The 20,065-nt window shown below is 40.9% G+C and overlaps 1 protein-coding gene across 4 annotated transcripts in view; it reads right to left on the bottom strand.

Moving 5' to 3' along the window:
• RASGRP1 (RAS guanyl releasing protein 1 (calcium and DAG-regulated)) overlaps positions 1-2,751 on the bottom strand; it is a 91,572-nt gene extending 88,821 nt beyond the window's left edge. For 3 of the 4 annotated variants that reach the window (XM_006831785.1, XM_006831786.1, XM_006831787.1), the window contains exon 1: positions 2,687-2,722. In XM_006831785.1, coding sequence (XP_006831848.1) covers positions 2,687-2,721 — 35 coding nt within the window. In that variant the 5' untranslated portion in view covers position 2,722. Of the gene's footprint in view, positions 1-2,686 lie in introns of all 4 variants that reach the window. The other variant, XM_006831784.1, reaches the window with a different exon arrangement.
• Between the last annotated feature and the right edge of the window lie 17,314 nt (positions 2,752-20,065).

The following is a 20,065-nucleotide window of genomic DNA, read 5'->3' as shown; positions in this document are numbered from 1 at the left end:
AAAAAAAGTAAAATTTCCCCAAAGCGTAGATGATAACATAGAGGCTGAATCTCAAACCCTATTGCTTCTGCAGGTTCCAGAACCATCCTGAGAATCCCAGAACTGGATGGACTCTTCATAGCCATTTTCCAAACCTCCCATCTAAAGGTGTGGAAGTTGAGGTCTGAAAGGTAAAGACATGCTAGAAGCCAGGCCTCCTATGCCCTGGGCTATTCTCCCTTCCCTTCCTGGAAGCAATGATACACTACCTCAGTTTCTACCTTAAAGACCTCACCAAACACAGAGTAGGGTAAAGATGAAAATAAAGTTGTTTTCAGTTGAAGCCTTTTTCTCTCAGGTGTTCCACGCCACCTCTCCTTCACCCCTAAAGAAGAGGCAGTCTCACCTAGAGCCTGTATCTCCAACACGGGACTCCTCTTGCTGGGGACAGAAAAAGAGCTGCCTTACTCTCTTGATTGGGGGACCCAAGAGAAATCCCATTCAGGACTCCCAAACCTGTTCTGACCTCTATGTTTTTTAGTGTCATCAGCAGAGAAAAACGATTTTAGTTCATAAGGTGATTCTTAGAGGTAGATGCTTTTACTGGGACTAGAAAGAACCGGGGTAGATTCCCGTAGAAAGAAAGAAACTGAAGGGAGTATTTAGGATGAGGGGAAGGAAAGGTAAAAGATGAAATCTGGAAATATAGAGGCCACACAGACGGCTCCTACAGCTTGGGCACAAGAAACCAGGGAAAAGAGAAACCGAAAAACCAAATGGCAGCCTAAGAAGTCTAGGAGGATGAGGAGTTATTTGCACCATAAACTGGGAAACTGTTCTTTTGCTGTGCAGTTTGTGACAAACCTTCACATTGCTCTCTCTTCTGGAGAAATAGGTTAGATTAGGATTTCTACAGCGATTTATAACAGACAAGTAAAAGAGTGTTTTAACAACCAACCCATGGAATGAATGGCCTCTAGTCCTCAAAGGTGTAGTAGTTAAAAAGGATAGTAGCAAAATGTTTCATGGCCAGCTCCCTTGTGAATTTAAAAAAAAAAAAAAAAAAAAAAGCAAAGAACTAGAGAAGTTAAAGTGAAAGTGTGTTTTGAGTGTACAAGTAGTCAAGGCCCTGTAAGGTTTATTAAAGGAGATTGTTAAATCTCTGAACTGGTTTAGGGGAAATCCTCTCCAAGCACAAGCAGCTCAGAGGAGGTCACAATTCCAGCCTGAACTTTTCAATATTATTATTTGTAATGAAATCCAGAGATGAAATGAACGAGAACGGGAATTCCCATAACTTCCTTTGCAGTCCCAAGTGCCTGCTCCCACAAAGATTTAAAGCCTCAGAAACCAATACGGGGTTACTATGAGTCGGAATCGGCTCATCGGCACTTACCAACAGTGACCACAGTGGTTCCGTAGGATAAACATAATACTGCAAACCACAAGATTGGCGGTTCAAGTCCACCAGCCGCTGCACAGGAGAAAGATGAGGCTTTCTGCTCTAGCAAAGATTTCAAAAGTCTCAAAACATTACACAGGGTAGCTATGAGTCCGAACTGACTGCGCGGCAGTTAACAAGGAGCGAGGAGTCCTTCCAGTCCTGTCCTCGCTCTTGGAAATATGAACTTAATTTACTGAACTCCAATCCCTCCCCCACATTGTAGTGCAAGGTACATTAACAGTGATGGCACCTCAGGCGCTCCACGGTTGGGGGGGAGGGGCAACAGGAGGAAGGAATGCATAAAGGATTGTTGCTATTGTTATTGTTGTTAAGTGTCCTCGAGTTGGCTTTGACTCATGGGTAAGAAGTCTTAATACCAGGGAATGAATATAAGTAGATAAAGCTCCGCACAGTAAAGCGTCCCGCCTCTACTGGGTATGGTTGTGCAGGTTGGGCACTGCACACTCAGAGTCCATGCAATCAGCTCTTAGGAGTTGTGAAGTGCATAATTTGCCCAGTCCTATGATGAGTCCAGGCAATTGCCCTGTTCCCGCATGTTGGGGGACAGACTCAAAGTTACCTGTCTCCTCCATATCTTTCTCCTTCCAAGACCCTCCTAAAACATATTTCTAGAATAATAACTAGAGAAGGGGATGGAGATTTCTACTGGGAACATTGCAGAGTTGGCTGACTCGGGGACCTGGGTACTTCTCTGGAAGAGAGGCGGCCAAATGGTACCACCTGCAAACCCCAAATAATAAAGACTGTTGGCCATTCCCGGCCGAATTCGAGAGCTCAGAGCCGCCGCCAGATGGCACTGCTGTTGCCCCGCGCTCGCAGCAGGTGCGGATGGCAGGGAAAGTCCACGCGTGGGAGTCCCGAGTGGTTGGCAGTGAGGATCCCGGGAGGAGGTAGGCGGGCGTCCACCTGTGTGAGGTCGGACAGTGAAGGGCTTTTGTCTTTGCAGTTACCAATATGCCCAGGCAAACTCTGGCGTCGCCTCCGCATCGACACAACCCCAGCTCCCTAGCGAACCATCCGGACACTCAGGTGGGTCTGCACCTCGCGCCCGCCAGAAGACTCTGACCTTCCGCCGTCCTCACCCAGGTCAGCAACTTCCCGTAGCAAGAAGAACCCTCGTCGCTCAGTCCCCCTACTCCCGGCCACCTTCAATGAGAGGACCTGAGGACGCTGTCCGCACAGCTGCCCTGTCTCCAAGAAAGCAAGCCCGAACAGACCCGGAACGCCGCCACCTCTACTCACCGCGGAGCCTCTCTCGCTTTGCCTAGAGTGCCCATGGCCTCGGCTCTTGAGCCAGTTCAGCTAGCACGAGGGGCCGGAGTCGGCAGGGCGCGGTGCATCGCCACCACCCCAGTGCCCAGGCCTCTCCGCCCCGGGGCTACAGCCTACCCGCACGCCCGCAGCTCTCAGCGGCGCCAGGCGAGCCCGATGGAGGCGCACCCGCAGGCACAAACTTTGTGTGAGCGCGCGCCCTCTCCGCACACTCCCACAGGCGCGCGCGCGCACACACAGACTCACACGAACCACCTGACAAACGCTGATGTTATCGGCGCTAGGAAATATGTAGCACTTTGCAGCTCTTCTCCGAAACCGGTCCCCATTGCTCGGTAGTGCCGAGGCCTGGGCCTCTCGCAGTTCTCTTTTTACTCCAGGTTTCACGTCCGTCCTCCAACCCAAGGGATAAAAAGGACATGGGCAGGCATTTGGCAGCTACTCTCGGTTACGTGTGACCTCCTAGCACCTGAACCCGAGGAAACGGGCGTCCCAAAGTGACTCTTGTAGGACCCCCTAGCTGCTCCCTTTCCTCAACCTTTTACCCTGCCGCTGGAGACAGCTGCTTGAGGCGTTTCAGTCCCAGCTCCCCAAAGACCCCTTGTTTTCGGGCAGGCTTCTTTAGATATCAGAGTGCACATGCACACCCGTGTTCAAGATTAGGACCACTACTTACTCGCAGGTGTGGATTTGACTTAACCAGCACATTTTATGTTTCTTTTTAGTTACAGTTTGCAAGACTGGGCGGTAGGAACCTCCCATGTACCCTGGAAGAGTGAGGCAGGTAGAGGTATGCTCTGAAATTGAAATCCGTATCAGCCTCGAGAAAATTGCCTGAGGTCTATGGGTGTGGAAGACCTGGAAGAGGAGAGTAGGGGAGAAGTGAGGAGAGGTCCCTGTGAGCGTCTTACAATACCTGTGCGACAGCAAAGCAGGCACAGAACAGCGGCTTTTCCTCCTGCTTGTCCAAGTTTTCTTGAACATTGTAAATTAGCTAATGTTGACTTGGACTCCTGGCGTGGCACTGAAAGGTAGGTTGGTGGTTCAAGCCCACAGGCCACTCCTTGGAAACCCTTCACAGGTCACTATGAGTGGGAACCAACTCTACCGCACTTTAACAATAACAACAATGTTGACTTAGTGTCTACTACACATTGTACTCTGTACTTTTTTGGAACAATATCTCATTTGAATCACCATCCCCCAAATACAACGAGTCCACTGGTACAGTCATGAAACATTAAGGTTAGAAGACGATTTGCCTAAATCACACATGTAGCCAACAGTGGAGAGAGCTATGACCTGGACTGAGATCTGACCTGTAATTATTGCTGGGTTGTCCTAAGAACAAACATCATACAGGATACATGGATTGTCTTTGCGACACAACACAAGTCTAGCCACAGTAATATCTTCCGTGCTATCATCTTCTGGACCTAAAAGCCACCCTCTGCTGTCTCATTTATATATATCCATATATATGCCATCTTATACATTAAAAAATACCTTCAAGACTGCTTACAAGCTATAACCTACAAAAAGAAGTACGTAAAATGAAAACAAGGCACATAAAATGGAGCCAGAAACAAGTCTGTTTTTTGAAAATATGTACTGAATCAAAGTTTAGTCACTGCTACAAAACCCCATCTGTCAAGTCTTTTAAGACTTATGGTGACCCCATGTGTTACAGAGTAGACCGTCTTTATCGTTTTCCTGACTAGTAGAACTGATCCATTGGATTTTCTTGGCTATAATGTTTCTGAAAGCAGATCACGAGACATTTAGGCACTGCTTAGTGGGTGTCAACTGCCAACCTTTAGGTTTGTAATAGAGTGCAACCATTTGATCCACCTAAGGATATTAGTTGATACAAGTGGGACCACAATTTATCTGGTGACTGTCTAGCAGTCAGGTTAAGAAGGAAGGCCTTGTCTAAGATTCCATTTCTGTCACATGTAAGACTCACACACACAATTGCTCAAGACATGCAAGACAAAAAAAAAAAAAAAATGCTCAAGAAAAGATCAACTCCTTGATGCTGAGACCTCACAGGAATTTCCCCCAGAGAATTTCCATGAAAAGAACATTGGATGGTATGAAGAAACAAGTCTTCAGTCCCAGCCACATTTAGAAGGTACATTGCAGATGTTAGAAGAATGAAGATAAACATTGAAGAAGATAAACATTGAAGAATGACATTCTCCTTCATTCAGGATTTTTAAAGTTAACAGATTTTAGACTATTTCTTTTATCCCTTGCCTTATGAAAGCCCTGTAAAATACTGAACCAAACTCCATGAATGACTGAGGATAATGACGATTACACACTGAACTTCTAGAGATTTCAACTACAGATTTACCATTTCCGAGTTTGTATCTTTCACTTGTTACATACAGGAGACAGTCTCTGATTTCCTGGTGAACTCTAACATTTCACCCACCTCTCTACCCCAGAATGAGCACTTTATATTCCCCCTTCCCCTTAAACACTTGCATCTTTCACTTATGTTTTACATTGCTGTATAATATTTGGTGTATAATATCTGCACAACTACATAATTATTTCCGGTCAAGGATCAGATCTTATACTTCTTTAGCTTCCATGGAAGAACCAGCTTTGGGTGGCATGTGTGGGAAGTTCCCCAAAACTTGCTTTTAGTTTCATTTTGAAATGTGGAATATGGTGACCTCAAAGAATATTGGATCCTTCTAGATTATTTCAGGAGAAAGGGTGCAAGATTTTCTTTTAAATTATCTGCCCATAGCAGAATGGATATGTTTGCTGGCATTGTACCATCTAACCTTTTAAAGGATCCTCTGCACTGGGTTGTCTAAGGCCTTCACCTCTTCTCTATTACTTCAGCCTTAAGAAGAGAGCCCCTTTCATTCTCTTCATTGCAAAGAATCTTTGATTTTGTATGTTGTAAGGGGATAATCCAGATTTATACTCATTGTTAAATACTGTCCAGTCCTGACTCATAGCTATCTTGTATAGGGTTTCTTTGCAGGAACAGAAAGTCTCATCTCTCTTCTGTAGAGTGACTAGTGGGGTTGAGCCACTAACCTGTGGTTTGCAGTCCAATGCTTATCCTACAGAATATGCATATGTATATGTGTCAAGTGGATCAATCGGTACCTTTATCTGTGTGTATATACATACATGAGGGTGTATTTGCATACAAGTGCATGCACACACGTGGACAGTGGTAGAATTCTTGACTTCCATGCAGGAGACCTGGATTTGATTCCTGACCAATGTATCTATCTGTCAATGGAGGCTTGTGTGATGATGCTGAACACATTTCAGTTGAACTTCTAAACTAAAATGGATTAGGAATAAAGGTTTGGTGATTTTTGACAATCAGCCAATGAAAGCTCTATTGATCACAACAGTCTGCTTCACAAGCCAGTTAGGGATGGCACAGGACCAGGCAGTGTTGCCTTCTGTTGTGCCTGGTGTTGCTATGGCAACTAACAACAACAACAACACAAGCATGTGTATATATAAATATATGTGTATGTGTATTTACACATGTATACTCCCACATAGACATTTCCATGTATCTACATAATACTAATCACACATGTAGTCAGTTACATACACCTACACACATTTAGTCTATTATATACAAAGAGTATATATTAAGGTTATTAGTTCATCCAAGAGAAAAGTTTGCTAAAGAAAGGGCCTGCTTATATCTGGGAAAGCTCTTCTTCTTGGGTTTTTTGAGATCTCTGCACTCTACTTGCATCTGACTGTTTCTGGGCCAACTTGAGCTCTTTGATGAGGCTTTCTAGCTGCTTCTGCTTAAGCAGCATGTCTTTTTAAATCATCTAGAGAACTAGAAGTCAGCTCCATTCCTACTCTCCTTGGTGTTATCTGAGGCTTCTCTGACCACAAGAACAAAGTTCCTTTTGTTTTCTCTGGTTCTTGGCTCTTACCCTTTCGTCTCCTTCTCCTACTTCTTTGATGAGTGGTGGTGATAGTGTTTGTGTGCCTGATGAGCTTAGACTCATAGCAATCTTGGATAGAGTTTCCGATACTATACATCTTTATAGGGGCAGAAGCCCAATCTTCATCCCATGGAATGACTGGTAAATTTGAACTGCTGACCTTGAGGTTAGCAGCCCACCTCATAATTGATTATACTATCAGAGCTCCTTCTTTCATGGGTAATGATCAATGTTTCTGTAGCAGCCAACCAGTGTTGGGGACCACAGTCTTTTTCAGCCCACCCCTTGAGTGAGACATTTCTCAGGAATTTTTCCCTGTCTTTCGTCTTTGTCTTAGTCATAGGTTGTTAACTAAGGCACATGGACTACTTTTTACTTAGATTTTGGTGTTTGTGAAACCTCTGAAATTATATCCAAATTTTTAATATGTTTTTCCTGGGGAAAGAGCTTTAGCTTTCATCAGATTTACGTGTTTTTATGTTCTTCAGTGGCTTCATTTTCAAGTATGTGGTTTTCATATCTGAACATCCAGCATCTCTCCAGCATCCAGACCCAGACCCAGAATTTTTGTAACTGTTCCACCTGAGTTTCTTTTCCATCTGCAGGGCCATGTCTTAGACTAGGTCCAGTGACCCCTTGCTTGGACATGAGTAATGGCCTCCTCAAGTTATGAAACCTCCTTTTCTCTGATCCTTCTTTATGTTCTTTCAGAGTTACCTGGTCATGTCATTTCTCTGCTGTAAATTACAAAAAAAAAATCCTCAATTTCTTCTAGGATGAAAAACAAACTTTCCAGCCTTGTACACCTTTGCAACTGGATCTTTCCCATCAGCCTTAGCTTTAGCTATGTCCTCCCAAGTACCTGACCTCTTAGGTGGCGCCTTGGTTACTCCTGATTATTGCTGTTGTCTGTGCCCTTCCACATCTCAATGCCTTTGCTCATGGACTTCCTTTGCCTGCTGTTTCTTTTCACTTAGTAAGTACACAAAGGCACAGTTATACCAAATGCATCTAAACTGGCAGGTCATCATAAAGCATACACACAGGTGTAATGGCAAAAACCTGTTGTGTCCCTCCTTTGAGAATATACCTGATGAATGGTTTTGCTTGGGGAAACCCATTGTCTACCATAGCTTTCATTCTGTGGTCGAGCATTTACTTATCTATCTAAAATCTATATGACATAGTTTAGATGCTGTCCTTAGCACTGAGAATCTGGCAGAAAACAATACAAATAACATGCTCATTCTCCTGAGCTCACATGTTAGCTGAGGAGACAGTAACCAAGTGAACAAATAAAGAAGTAAACAAGCCACAATTTTGCCCCCTGATTTCTAGAAGCTGCCATTTCAGAGTGGGATATATCTGCTTCCTGGAGACACTTCTTCTCTGTCCCATTTGAAGTCTCCACATGGATCTGTGAGGATAGTCCTCTCCTATTTAGCAGTATAGCTCCAGGAGACTGTGAAGAGACAGGGAGTAGGAAAAGAGGGAGGGGAGAAGACTCCATTCTTTATGCACCTGTGGGTGGTCCTCAGGTTTTTGAGACAGGGAGAATGGGCCTCTCGCTATGTATTATTATAATGGGCTGTCTCACACAATATTACATTAAACACATAATTCTCTGCTCTTCCTTCACCTTAGACCAAAGCCCTGTGGAGTAATCCACATGAGAAGTGACTCTTTTTGACCCTGGGCCTTCAGATTTGGCGCCGCCTGTAGTTGGACCCCTACTTGTTTCTTTTTGCATATGCTGTGTGCCTCCCTGGCTCTTTTCCTCCTGAGGACCAACTGTTAAAAATTGTACCATCTCTTTGTGCTACCCCAGGATTCTCCAAAGGAGATTTTTATGAATGTCATGTAAATTTTATGTTTAGCTAGATCATGCCAAGTATAGAATCCAAATGGGAGGATTCACCCTTGTTTTCAGTTGCTTTAAAGGGTGTGGCTTGTCTTTATGAAATTCCTTACAAGAGCCACACAAAGTCATTTTTATTTGCACCACAAAGCCCATGTTTCCAGTCAGATTGGCCTAAATCTCTCCAAATTTCATGAAATTTGATCTTGGATTTTCTTTTTTTTTCTTTTTAGGAAATGGAAATACATGTTGTCTTGTGGCTCTTACTCCTGTTGAGATGGGAGTTCCTGGGAGGCTTTAAGCAGAGGAGTGACGGGACATGATTTCTGCCCCAGGATCTCTCTGGTAGCTGAGTTCAGAAGCAGCTGATGGGAGCTAAGAGTGGAGGATTCTCTGTGGAGGTGGCCTTCATAATGTAGTTTTCAAACAGTTTTGAACACTAATCCATAGTAAGGAAGGCACTTTATATTATGTGACTTAGTCAGATAGATGAATAAGACTGAAGCACAAGTTTCCTGAAATAATTATTACCCTTACTACATGTCATATATGAGTCCTGGTGTGGTGCTATAGGATAAACACTTGACCACAAGATCAGTTTGAACCAGAACGTCAGTGCTTCCACACATCAGCCGCTCCTCAGAAACCCTATATGGGATCCCTGTACATCTGAATCAACTCTAAGGCACTTAGGAACAACAACGTGTAATACACTATAATCCTTTGAAATCTTTTTATTTTCCTTCTATAACCAACAACAACAAAAATGCTGATCAAGTCCTGTGAAATTGATCTACTACTTTAATTTTAAAGTGTTAAAGAGAAAAGATGCCACTTTGAGGACTAAGGTGCACCTGACCCAAGCTATGGTATTTTCATTTGCCTCATATGTATGGTGAAACTACACAATGAATAAGGAAGACTACAGGAGAATTGATGCATTTGAATTATGGTGTTGGTGAATAATAATGAATGTATATGAATGAATATTAAATATTGAATATGAATATTAACTGCCAGAAGAACAAATAAATCTGTCTTGGAGAAAGTGCATCCAGAATGCTCCTTGGAAGTAAGGATGGTGACACTTGCTCTCACGTACTTGGGACATATTAGCAGGAGGGACCAGTTGCTAAAAAAGGACTTCATGCTTGGCAAAGTAGAGGGTCAGCAAAAAAGAGGAGGTGCCCCAAGGAGATGGATAAACACAGTGGCTACAACAATAGGCTCACACATTAACAACAATAGTGAGGATGGAGAAGGATCCCGCAGTATTTTGTTCTGTTGTACATAGGGTCGCTATGAGTTAGAACTGACCTGAACTCAGTGGCACCTAAGAACAAACTAACTACTATGTTGGGGGTAATACTTTATCTTTCAGGCTACAGTAATAACAATAACTAGTTGCTTTGAAGTTGATCCCAACTCTTGGTGTCCTCATGTGTGTCAGAACAGACCAGTGCACCCTATGGTTTTCAGTAGCTGAGTTTTCAGAAACAGATTGCCAGAACTCTCTTCTGAGAAGTCTTTGGGTAGACTTGAACAGCTAGCCAACTTTCAATGAACAGACTCATGCACTGATCATTTGCACCATCCAGGGACTTCATGATAACATCAAATCTCAATAATTGCCTCTAGGAAAGGAAACTGGTAACTAAGAGTGGTGGTGATTGAATGCCACCGAGGTAGTTCAACTCACAGCAACCCTGTACAGGGCTTCACGGTTATAAATCCTTATGGGAGCAGAAAGCCTCATCACTCTCTCATGGAGCAACTGGTAGACTTGAACTACTGATCTGTGGTTAGCAGCTCATAATCTACTCTGCTAAAGTGATGGTACCTTTATTGTTTCTACTTTTTTAACTTATTATTATATGTATGTATCTGGAGTCCTAGTGTGGTGCTATAGGATAAGTACTGAGCTGCTAACCAAAAGTCGGTCTTTCAAATCCACCAGCTGCTCCTTAGAAACCCTGTGCAGTGTTGCTATGAGTCAGAACCAACTTCACAGCATTTAACAATAAAGCATATGCATATATCTATTCAATAAATAAATGCTATTTTGAATCAGTTGATTGCCAGCTATTGATTCCGACCATTAACTGTTCATATGCAAGTTCAATTGAAGCTAAGTTCATGAGGCCAAAGTACAACTTTGAGTATATACCACTTGAATTTTGATACATCAAGCACTAATGACTGAAGATCAGATGAGTTGTGTGATAATGCCAAGGACATCATACATGAAGATGGTATTATAAAAGACGGGAAAGAAAGAAAAGATAGCAGTGGATGTCAGAAGAGACTATGAACCTTGCTCTTAAATGTTGACTAGCTAAAGTGAATAGAAGAGAGGAAGTAAAGGAGTTGAACATAAAATTTAAAAGTACAGCTCCAGAAGACAAAGTAAAGTATTGCAATGAAATGTGCAAAGAACTGGAATTATAAACCCAAAAGGAGAGAATATGTTAAGCATGTCTCAAGTTGAAAGAGCTGAAGAAAACATTCAAGTCTTAATACTGAAGGATTCTGTGAGTAAGATACTGAATGATGCAGAAGCATCAAATAAAGGAGGGATGCACAGAATCACTGCACTGAAAAGAATTGGTCAATGTCCAACCATTTCATATGATTAAGGAAGCATATGATCAAGAACTAATGAAATTAAAGGAAGGTGTCCAAGCTTCACTAAAAGTGTTGGTGAAAAATAAGAGTCCAGTAATTGACAGATACCTAGCTAACTGACTGAAAGAGAACCCTATCTATGTCCATTCCAAGAAAGGTGATCCAACATAATGTTGCAATTATCTAACAATATCAATTAATGATATTGTTAGATATTGGGAGCATGGTTTTATAGGATAAGTACTAGACTGCGAATCACAAGGTTGGTGGTTTGAGTTTCTCAGCTGCTCTATGGGAGAAAGATTAGACTTTCTGCTACTAGAAAGATTTACAGCCTTGGCAACACTATATAGGGTTGCTATGAGTTGGAAACCACTTGATGGCACTTAACAACACTAACATTATTAATATTACATACAAATAAAACTTCACTAAAGATAATTCAAAAATGGTTGCAACAATAAACCAACAGTGAACTGCAAGAAATTCAAGCTGGATTTAGAAGAATTATGTAAAATAAAGAATATCATTGCTAACGTCAGATAGATCTTGGCTGAAAACAGGAAGCACCAGAAAGATGTTTACTTATGCTTTACTGACTACGCAAAAACAATCAACTGTGTGGATCATAACAAGTTGTGGATAGCATTGCGAAGAATGGAAATTCCAGAACACTCAACTGTGTTCATAAGGAACCTATACATAGGTCAAGAGGCAGTTGTTAGAACAAAACAAGGGGATACTGAATGGTTTAAAAAATCAGGAAAATCTGTGTCAGGGCTGTGTCCTTTCACCATACTTGTTCAATCTGTGTGCTGAGCAAATCATCCAAGAAGCTGCTCTATATGAAGAAAAATGTGGTTTCAGAGTTAGAGGAAGACTCATTAAAAATGTTCAATATGCAGGTGACAAAACCTTGCTTATCCAAAACCAAGAGGATTTGAAGCACTTATTGATGAAGTTTCAGTATGGATTTACGGATACCATAAAACCAAAAATCCTCACAACTGGATCAATAAACAATATCATGATAAATGGTGAAAAGTCTGAAGTTGTTAAAGATTTCATTCTACTTAAATACACAATTAATACTCATGGGAGCAGCCGTCATGAAACCAAAGAATGTATTGTGTTGGTTAAATCTTCCCCCAAAGACCTCTGTAAAGTGTTACAAAGCAAACATGTTGCTTTGATGACTGAGGTGCATCTGATGAAAGCCATGGTATTTTTAGTCACCACATATGCATGTTGAAGTTGCATATAATAAGGAAGACTGAAGAATTGATGCCTTTGGATTATGATGTTGGTGAAGAACATTGAATGTACTGTGGACTGCCAGGAGAATGAAATCTATTTTGGGAAAAGTGCAACAAGAATACTCTTTAGAAAGGAAGGAGGATGGTGAGACTTCCTCATATCATTAGGAGGGACCAATCTCTGGCAAAGGACCTTATGCTTGGTCAAGTAGAGGGTCAGTGAAAAAGAGGCAGACACTCAATGAGATGGATTGATATAGCAGCAGCAACAGTGATTTCAGACATAACAATTGTGAGAATGGCATAGGACTGGGCAGTGTTACGTTCTGTTGTATACAGGGTTGCTATGAGTTGGAATCAACTCGCTGACACCTAACAACAACAACAACATTTAGATCCAATCCCTTGCTTTCGAATTCTGGTCTCAATGCTTTAAAAAAACAAAACAAAAAAAAACCCTAAGGCATAGGCCAGTAAATATAAGTTGCTAGTGAATCTTTCACCAAACAACAACTTTCAGTAAATTTTGAGAGGCAGAATGGCACAGTATTTACAAGTTTGGACTTTGGTGTTACACTGAATTTGAACCTCAGTTCTAGTGCTGTCTAATAATGTAATGCTGAGTCAGATCATAAATTTTCTAAATCTTGGCTTCCTTGCTTTTAAAAGTTGGTACTGTGGTGATTAATCTATGTGTCAGCGTGGCTGAGTTTAGTTGTTTGGTTAAACAGTAGTCTTGATGTTGCTGTGAAGGTGGTTTGTAGGTGCAATTAACATTACAATCAGTTCATTTTATGCAAAGGAGATTATCCTTTATAATGTGGTGGGACTCATTCAATCATTGAAGATGTCAAGAGCAAAAAATTGGGTTTTCCCAGAGAAGGAATTCTTCAAGACTGTATCAGAAATACTCCCTAAATTTCTAGCCTGCATGTATGTTTTATTAATTTTGGATGCCAGCCCCCACAGTTGTGTGAGCCACTTATTAAAATAAATAAATTGATCTCTCTAGATAACCTCTACAGCTCATCTGTCAGTTTGTCGTACTGTGGTGACTTGCATGTTGCTGTGATTCTGGAAAATATGCCATCGGTATTTTGAATACATTATTTAAAACAAATATGCACCCATGGCAAACAGGTTTCAGTTGAGCTTCCAGGCTAAGCCAGACTAGGAAGAAGGAAAGATGGACTACTTCTGAATATTTGGTCACTGAAAATCTTATGAATAGCAGTGGAACACTGTCAGCATCAGAATGTTGTCTGATACAGTGTCGGAAGATGAGCCCATCAGATTGAAGGCACTCAAAATATGGCTGGGGAAGAGCTGCCTCCTCAAAGGAGATTTGACTGTGATGACACAAATGGAGTAAAGCTTTTGGGACCTTCATTTGCTGATAGGGCACAACTCAAAATGAGAGGAAACAGCTGTTAACATCCATTAGTAATTGGAACACGGAATGTATGAAACAAGAATCTAAGAAAATTGGAAGGTGTCAAAAATGAATTGAAACACTGAGATCCTAGGCATAAGTGAGCTGAAATGGAGTGGAATGGGCCATTTTGAATCTAATAATCACATAGTTTCCTGTTCTGGGAATGACAGACTCAAGAGGAATGGCATCACATTCATCATCTGAAAGAATATTTCAAGATCTATCTTGAAGTACAACACTGTCTGTGATAGGATAATATCCATACACCTACAAGGAAAACCAGTTAATACTTCTTCAATCTTAAATTGATCATACAATCAAGATGTATTGATAATTATTGGTGACTAGAATGCAAAGATTGGAAAGAAAGGGGAAGTATCAGTAGTTGGAAAATATGGCCTTGGTGATAGAAATTATGCTGGAGTAGAATGATAGATTTTGAAAGACCAGTGACTTCTTCATTGAAAATACGTTTTTAAACAGCATAAAAGATGACTATATACATGGACTTCATCATGTGGAATACACAGAAATCAAATTGACTACATCTGTGGAAAGAGGTTTTGGAAAAACTCCATATCATTAGCCAAAACAAGACAGGCAGACTGTGGATCAGACCATCAATTGCTCATATGCAAGTTCAGACTCAAGCTGAAGAAAATTAAAACAAGTCCATGAGACCTTCAACATATCCTACCTGAATTTAGAGATCATCTCAAGAACAGATTTGATGACTTAGACACTAATAACTGAAGACTAGAAGAGTTGAGGGATGACATCAAGAACATCATACAGGAAGAAAACAAATGTCATTAAGAAGCCAAGAAAGAAGGAAATGACCAAAATAGTTTTCAGAAGAGACTCTGGAATTTACTCTCCAGTGTAGAGATGCTAAAGCAAATGGAAAAAATGAAGAGGTAAAAAAGCTGAATAGAAAATTTCAAAGGTCACCTTGAGAAGACAACGTCAAATATTATAACGAAATGTGCAAAGACCTGGAGCTAGAAAACCAAAAGGGAAGAACATGCTCAGCATTTCTCAAGCTGAAAGAATTTAAGAAAAATTTCAAGCCTTGTCTTGCAATATTGAAGGATTTTATGAGTAAAAGATTGAATGATGCTGAAAGTATCACAAGAAGATGGAAGGAATACACAGTTACTGTACCAAAAAGAAAGGTTGATATTCAACCATTTCAAGAGATAGCATATGATCAAGAACCCATGATATTGAAGGAAGAAGCTCAAGGTGCACTGAAGGCATTGGCAAAGAACAAGTCTCTGGGAGTTGATGCACTACAATCTGAAATGTTTTAACAAAATTAGACAGCACTGGAGGCACTCACTTATCTGTACCAACTGATTGGAAAAGATCCATATTTGTATCCATTTGAAAGAGAGGTGACCCAGCAGAATGTGGAAACATCAGACATTATCATTAATATCATATGCAATTAAATTTTTGCTAAAAGTAATCCAAAAATATCTGCAGCAGTACATTTAAAAGAGAGCTGTCAAATCCAGACAGGTATGTTGAATGAGGAATATCATTGCTGACATCAGATGGATCTTGGCTGAAAGCACAGAATACTAGAAAGATGCTTGCCTGTACTTTATTGACTGCACAAAGGCTTTCAATAGTGTGAATCATGATAAACTATGGACAACAAGGCAGAGAATGAGTGCTCCAGAACACTTGATTGTACTCATGATGAACCTGTACATAGAATAAGAGATAGTCATTGGAACAGAACAAGGGGACACTGAATGTTTTAAAATCAGGAAAGTTGTGTGCCAGGGTTGTATTCTTTCAGCATATTTATTCAATCTGCATGCTTAGCGAAGAATCTGAGAAGCTGGATTATATGAAGAAGAATGTAGAATCAGGATTAGAGGAAGACTTGTTGTTAAGTGCCATCAAGTCGGTTCCGACCCATAGCAACCCTGTAGTGGGTTTCTAAGGAGCAACTGGTGAGCTTGAGCCACCAGCCCTACAGTTCAAACTGACTTTGGGAGAAAGACTCATTAATAAACTGCAATATGCAGATGATACAACTTTGCTTGCTGAAAGTGAAGCAGACTTAAAATACTTATTGAGAAGATCAAAGACCACAGCTTTAAATATGGGTTATACCTCAATGTAAGGAAAGCAAAAATCCTTGCAACTGGAGTAACAAATAATATCAAGAGAAATGGAGAAAAGATTGAAATTGTCAAAGACTTCATTTTGTTTGGATCAACCATCAACATTCATGGAAGCAGCTGTCAAGAAATCAAAGGACATATTGCATTAGACAAATCTTCTGCACAAGACCTCTTTAAAGTGTTGAAGCACAAAGGTGTCATTTGAAGATTACGGTGTGCCTGACCCAAACTGTGGTATTTTCAATAACCTCATGTGCATGCTGCAAAGTTGAACAATAAATAAGGAAGACCATAGATGAATTGATGTTTTTGGGTTATGCTGTTGAAAAAGAATATTGAAAGTACCATGGACTGCCAGAAGAACAAACAAATCTGTGTTGGAAGAAGTATAGCCAGAATGCTTCTTTCTAAGCCAAAGATGATCAGATTTCATCTCTCATACTTTAGACATATTATCGGGAAGGAACAGTCTCTGTAGAAGGACATCATGCTCCATAAAGTGGATGGTAAATGTAAACGAGGAAGACCCCACTGAGATGGCTTGGTACAGTGGCAGTAGCAATGGCCTTAGACATGGGAACTCTTGTGAAAGGACCAGGGAGTGTTTTCTTCTTTTGCATATAAATTTTCCATGAGTTGGTGCCAACTCAATGGCAGAACAACAACAACAATCTAGAAACCCTATTGGTTCTGTTTATGTGGAGAACTTTAACTGATATAAGTACACACAATGCCTGTATCATGGAATTTTGCTGGTAATTATATGACATGTTCTATGTCATATGGAGTCCTAGTGTGGCATACGTCAGCAGTTCAAGACTACCAGCCACTCCTTGGAAATACTATACAGGGTTGCTATGAGTCAGAATCAACTCAGTGGTATTTAACAATAACAGCAGTATGTGGTGGTTATGTGCTGTGGAGTCGGTTCTGACTCATAGTGACCCTGTACAGGGTTTCCAAGGCTATAAATCTTTATGGGAGCAGAAAGCCTCATCTTTCTCCAGTGGAACAGCTGGTAGTTTCGAACTGCTGACCTTAAGGTTTGCAGCCCAATTCATAACCACTATGCTACCAGAGCTCTAGTATGTATTAAACACTGAAGACACATTACAACGTTTAGAGTGCTTGCTGTGTCAGGTTGTGTTGATACAATGGTGAGTCTTTTAATAATTTAGCAACTGCTATGCAATCCCATATAAGGGACGCTCACCCTCATTCTTGGTTGTTGGGGACCAGATTCTCAGAGGAAGTGGTGTCTAAGGCTGACACATGCAGGGTGAGTTGAATACTAAACACAGGAGGACAGACATGAAGACACCATGGTTTGCGATCAACTTGACAGCAACCAGTTATTGTTATTGAATAGTAAGCCAAGCAGGAGTGAGGGGTGAGGAGAAGCTAGAGTTTTAGAGATACTGAATATGTAAAGGTAAGGAAGAGCAGAATGCTTTCCTGAACAACCATACCCAGGAACTTCTTTTGATTGCCCCACAATATATAAATGAGGTTCTCAAGTGTGACTTAATCTTATTGCCTCTGCAGACTCTGAGAGGCTTTACACCTTGAAGAATCCCCAGTGAGCTACTTAAATCTCTGGCTCCACTGTAGATATTATTCAATTAACACCAGTCCTCAAGTGTGCCTTTGGGTGTTAGAGATGAGTGGTGCTGAAGGAAGACTGAGTTCATTAAAATTCAACACTGGGCCTCTTTTCAAGAGGCTGGAATTGCACTCAGAGCAGCAATATTGAAACTGTTTGCCAGTTTAGTAATGTCACCACTATATGCAGAACTTTTATTCTACTAATGTTAGTATGAGCACCTGACACCATACTAGCAATAATAGGAGTTAATAATTTAAAATCTTTAGAGACACATGGATAAAAGGTAGAAAATACAGTTTATAGAAAGATTCAAGTGACCAGAAACAGCTAGAGGATATAGTTTTCCAGACATAAAAACTGTTAGATGTAATATGTATTTTTTAAAAAACAAAAAATACTGTGTTAAACACAGGATTGAAATGAACTCCTGGGTATATATAGATAAGTGTACATGTGAGTAGAGGAGAAATTCACTGTACATCAACATGGGTGCTGTTTGTGGAGCTGGAATAATCTCTAGAAAGATCCTTAAGGATCTGTATGAAATTGTATTCCCTTTAAAAGGGGTCATCATATTTTATTCAGGCTTAAGAAATAAGAAATTGGGCCATTTCACATGCAAATGTCAAGTTTAATGCCCCTCTCCAGTACCTAATGAGCCCTGGTGGCTGCTAACTGAAAGATTGACCGATCAAACCCTCCAGACACTCCGTGAGAGAAAGATTTGGCATTTTGCTTCCATACAGATTTACAATCTTGGAAAACCTATGGAGCAGTTCTACCCTACTCTGTGCAATGCTACTGGAAGTATTGGAATCATCTGGATGAGTTGGTTCCCATTGGGTTCCCATTACTCTCCCCAAAGCATACTCTTCCCTTCTGTCACATAAAGTTTAAGTGTGTGTGTTTTTGTTTTAATTCAATCTGATTCTTGGACAGGGAATAGGTGTGAAACTCTCATGGGCAGAGAGCAGCTTTATTAAAGTATAATTGGGATCGTCATTTGTCTTATGTGTTCATCTCCTTCATGCCACATGACTTGGAAAGTGGGATATAAGATGCTCTCTCTGAGGGACCGTGGAGGGTTGTATCTTAGCCTGGTGGCAAAGGTGTTCTCTGTGAGTACAAAGTTATTATTTCACAAGTGATAAAGTTACACATTAAAGACACAGGAAAAAGAAGAAATGCATTGATTCAAAACAAAGGTGGAAGTTTAAATTGCTACAAGTGTGGATCAAGATTGATTTGTGTCCTTGCTTATTTTTTAACTGACTTAATCATTTTGATCAAAATAATTTCTTGGAATCTATGCATATGATGGAGTCCCGGTGTGGTGCTATAGGTTCAGCACTATACTGTTAACCACAAGGTTGGCGTTCAAACCCACCAGCTGCTCCTTGGAAACCCTAGACAGGGTCACTATGAGTCAGAACGGACTCGATGACACATAACAACAAGAAGCATATGATAGTGAAAATTAACTGCCACAGAAGCTCTTTTCCCCCCCAGCACCATGCATCAAACTGAAAACACGCAACTCTGAGCAAGCGTATATGGCTGGAGGAGAATTGCATACTCTATTTTGTAAACTGACTGAGACCTAACTCTTGACTAGACAGTCGACCAAGTATTCAGCTGAACTCATTTAAAATCCAATCAATCAGTGGAAACCATTGCCTTATATCATGTTAAATACAGTCAGTGCCCATTTATGAGTGCTTTTCCCGTATCCCTTCAGAAGGGAGGCTTTGTTCCCTGAGGAGAGTTACCTCACCACAGATCTTAATTTGGATGATGCAGGTGTGATCCTGATGTAAGTGCTTTGATGCTGTGAGTTTACATTTGGGTTGGGGTGTGAAGATATCTGGGTTAGGTATATAATGATTATGCAAAATCAACACTTATATAATCCATGTTGGTGGTCCCTCAAAGAAAACCAAAAACAATCCTCTTAAAATTCTAAGTTGTCATCACCTTTGCCCTGCTTCAGATAGAGGCAATAGATGGGTAGAATAGGAGGTAGCAATAGCAGGTGGGAGGCTGGAGGTGGAATGCGCTCACTTCAGGCTCCCTAACTTAAGGGGAATGGTAAACCACATTTTGACATTCATGGGTCCCTTGTTCCATAAAGAAGTCCCTGGGTGTCGTGAACAATTATGCACTGGGCTACTAACCAAAAAGTTGGCAGTTCAAAATCATCCAGAGATGCTTTGGAAAGAAGGCCCGTCAATTTTCATCTGAAAGGTCACAGCCTTGAAAACCCTATATATAGAGAGAGAGCACAGTTCTTCTCTGTCTTATGAGACAGAGCGAACTCTCCAGAAACATATATATTATTCTCCATAAAAAAACCTTTTACAACTGTTTGTATAAGGATGAATATAATGCAAACTGGATTCATGATTTTTAGATTTGTTATTGCATTAGTTTTTTCCCCCTCGGATTTAAAAATATCATGAGCCCTAGTCACTCTGC

The sequence above is a fragment of the Chrysochloris asiatica genome, unplaced genomic scaffold (assembly GCF_000296735.1).
Source record: "Chrysochloris asiatica unplaced genomic scaffold, ChrAsi1.0 scaffold00004, whole genome shotgun sequence".
Lineage (NCBI taxonomy): Eukaryota > Metazoa > Chordata > Mammalia > Afrosoricida > Chrysochloridae > Chrysochloris > Chrysochloris asiatica.
The sequence above is the reverse complement of the archived record's forward strand: the minus strand, read 5'-3'. Positions and strand labels throughout refer to the sequence as shown.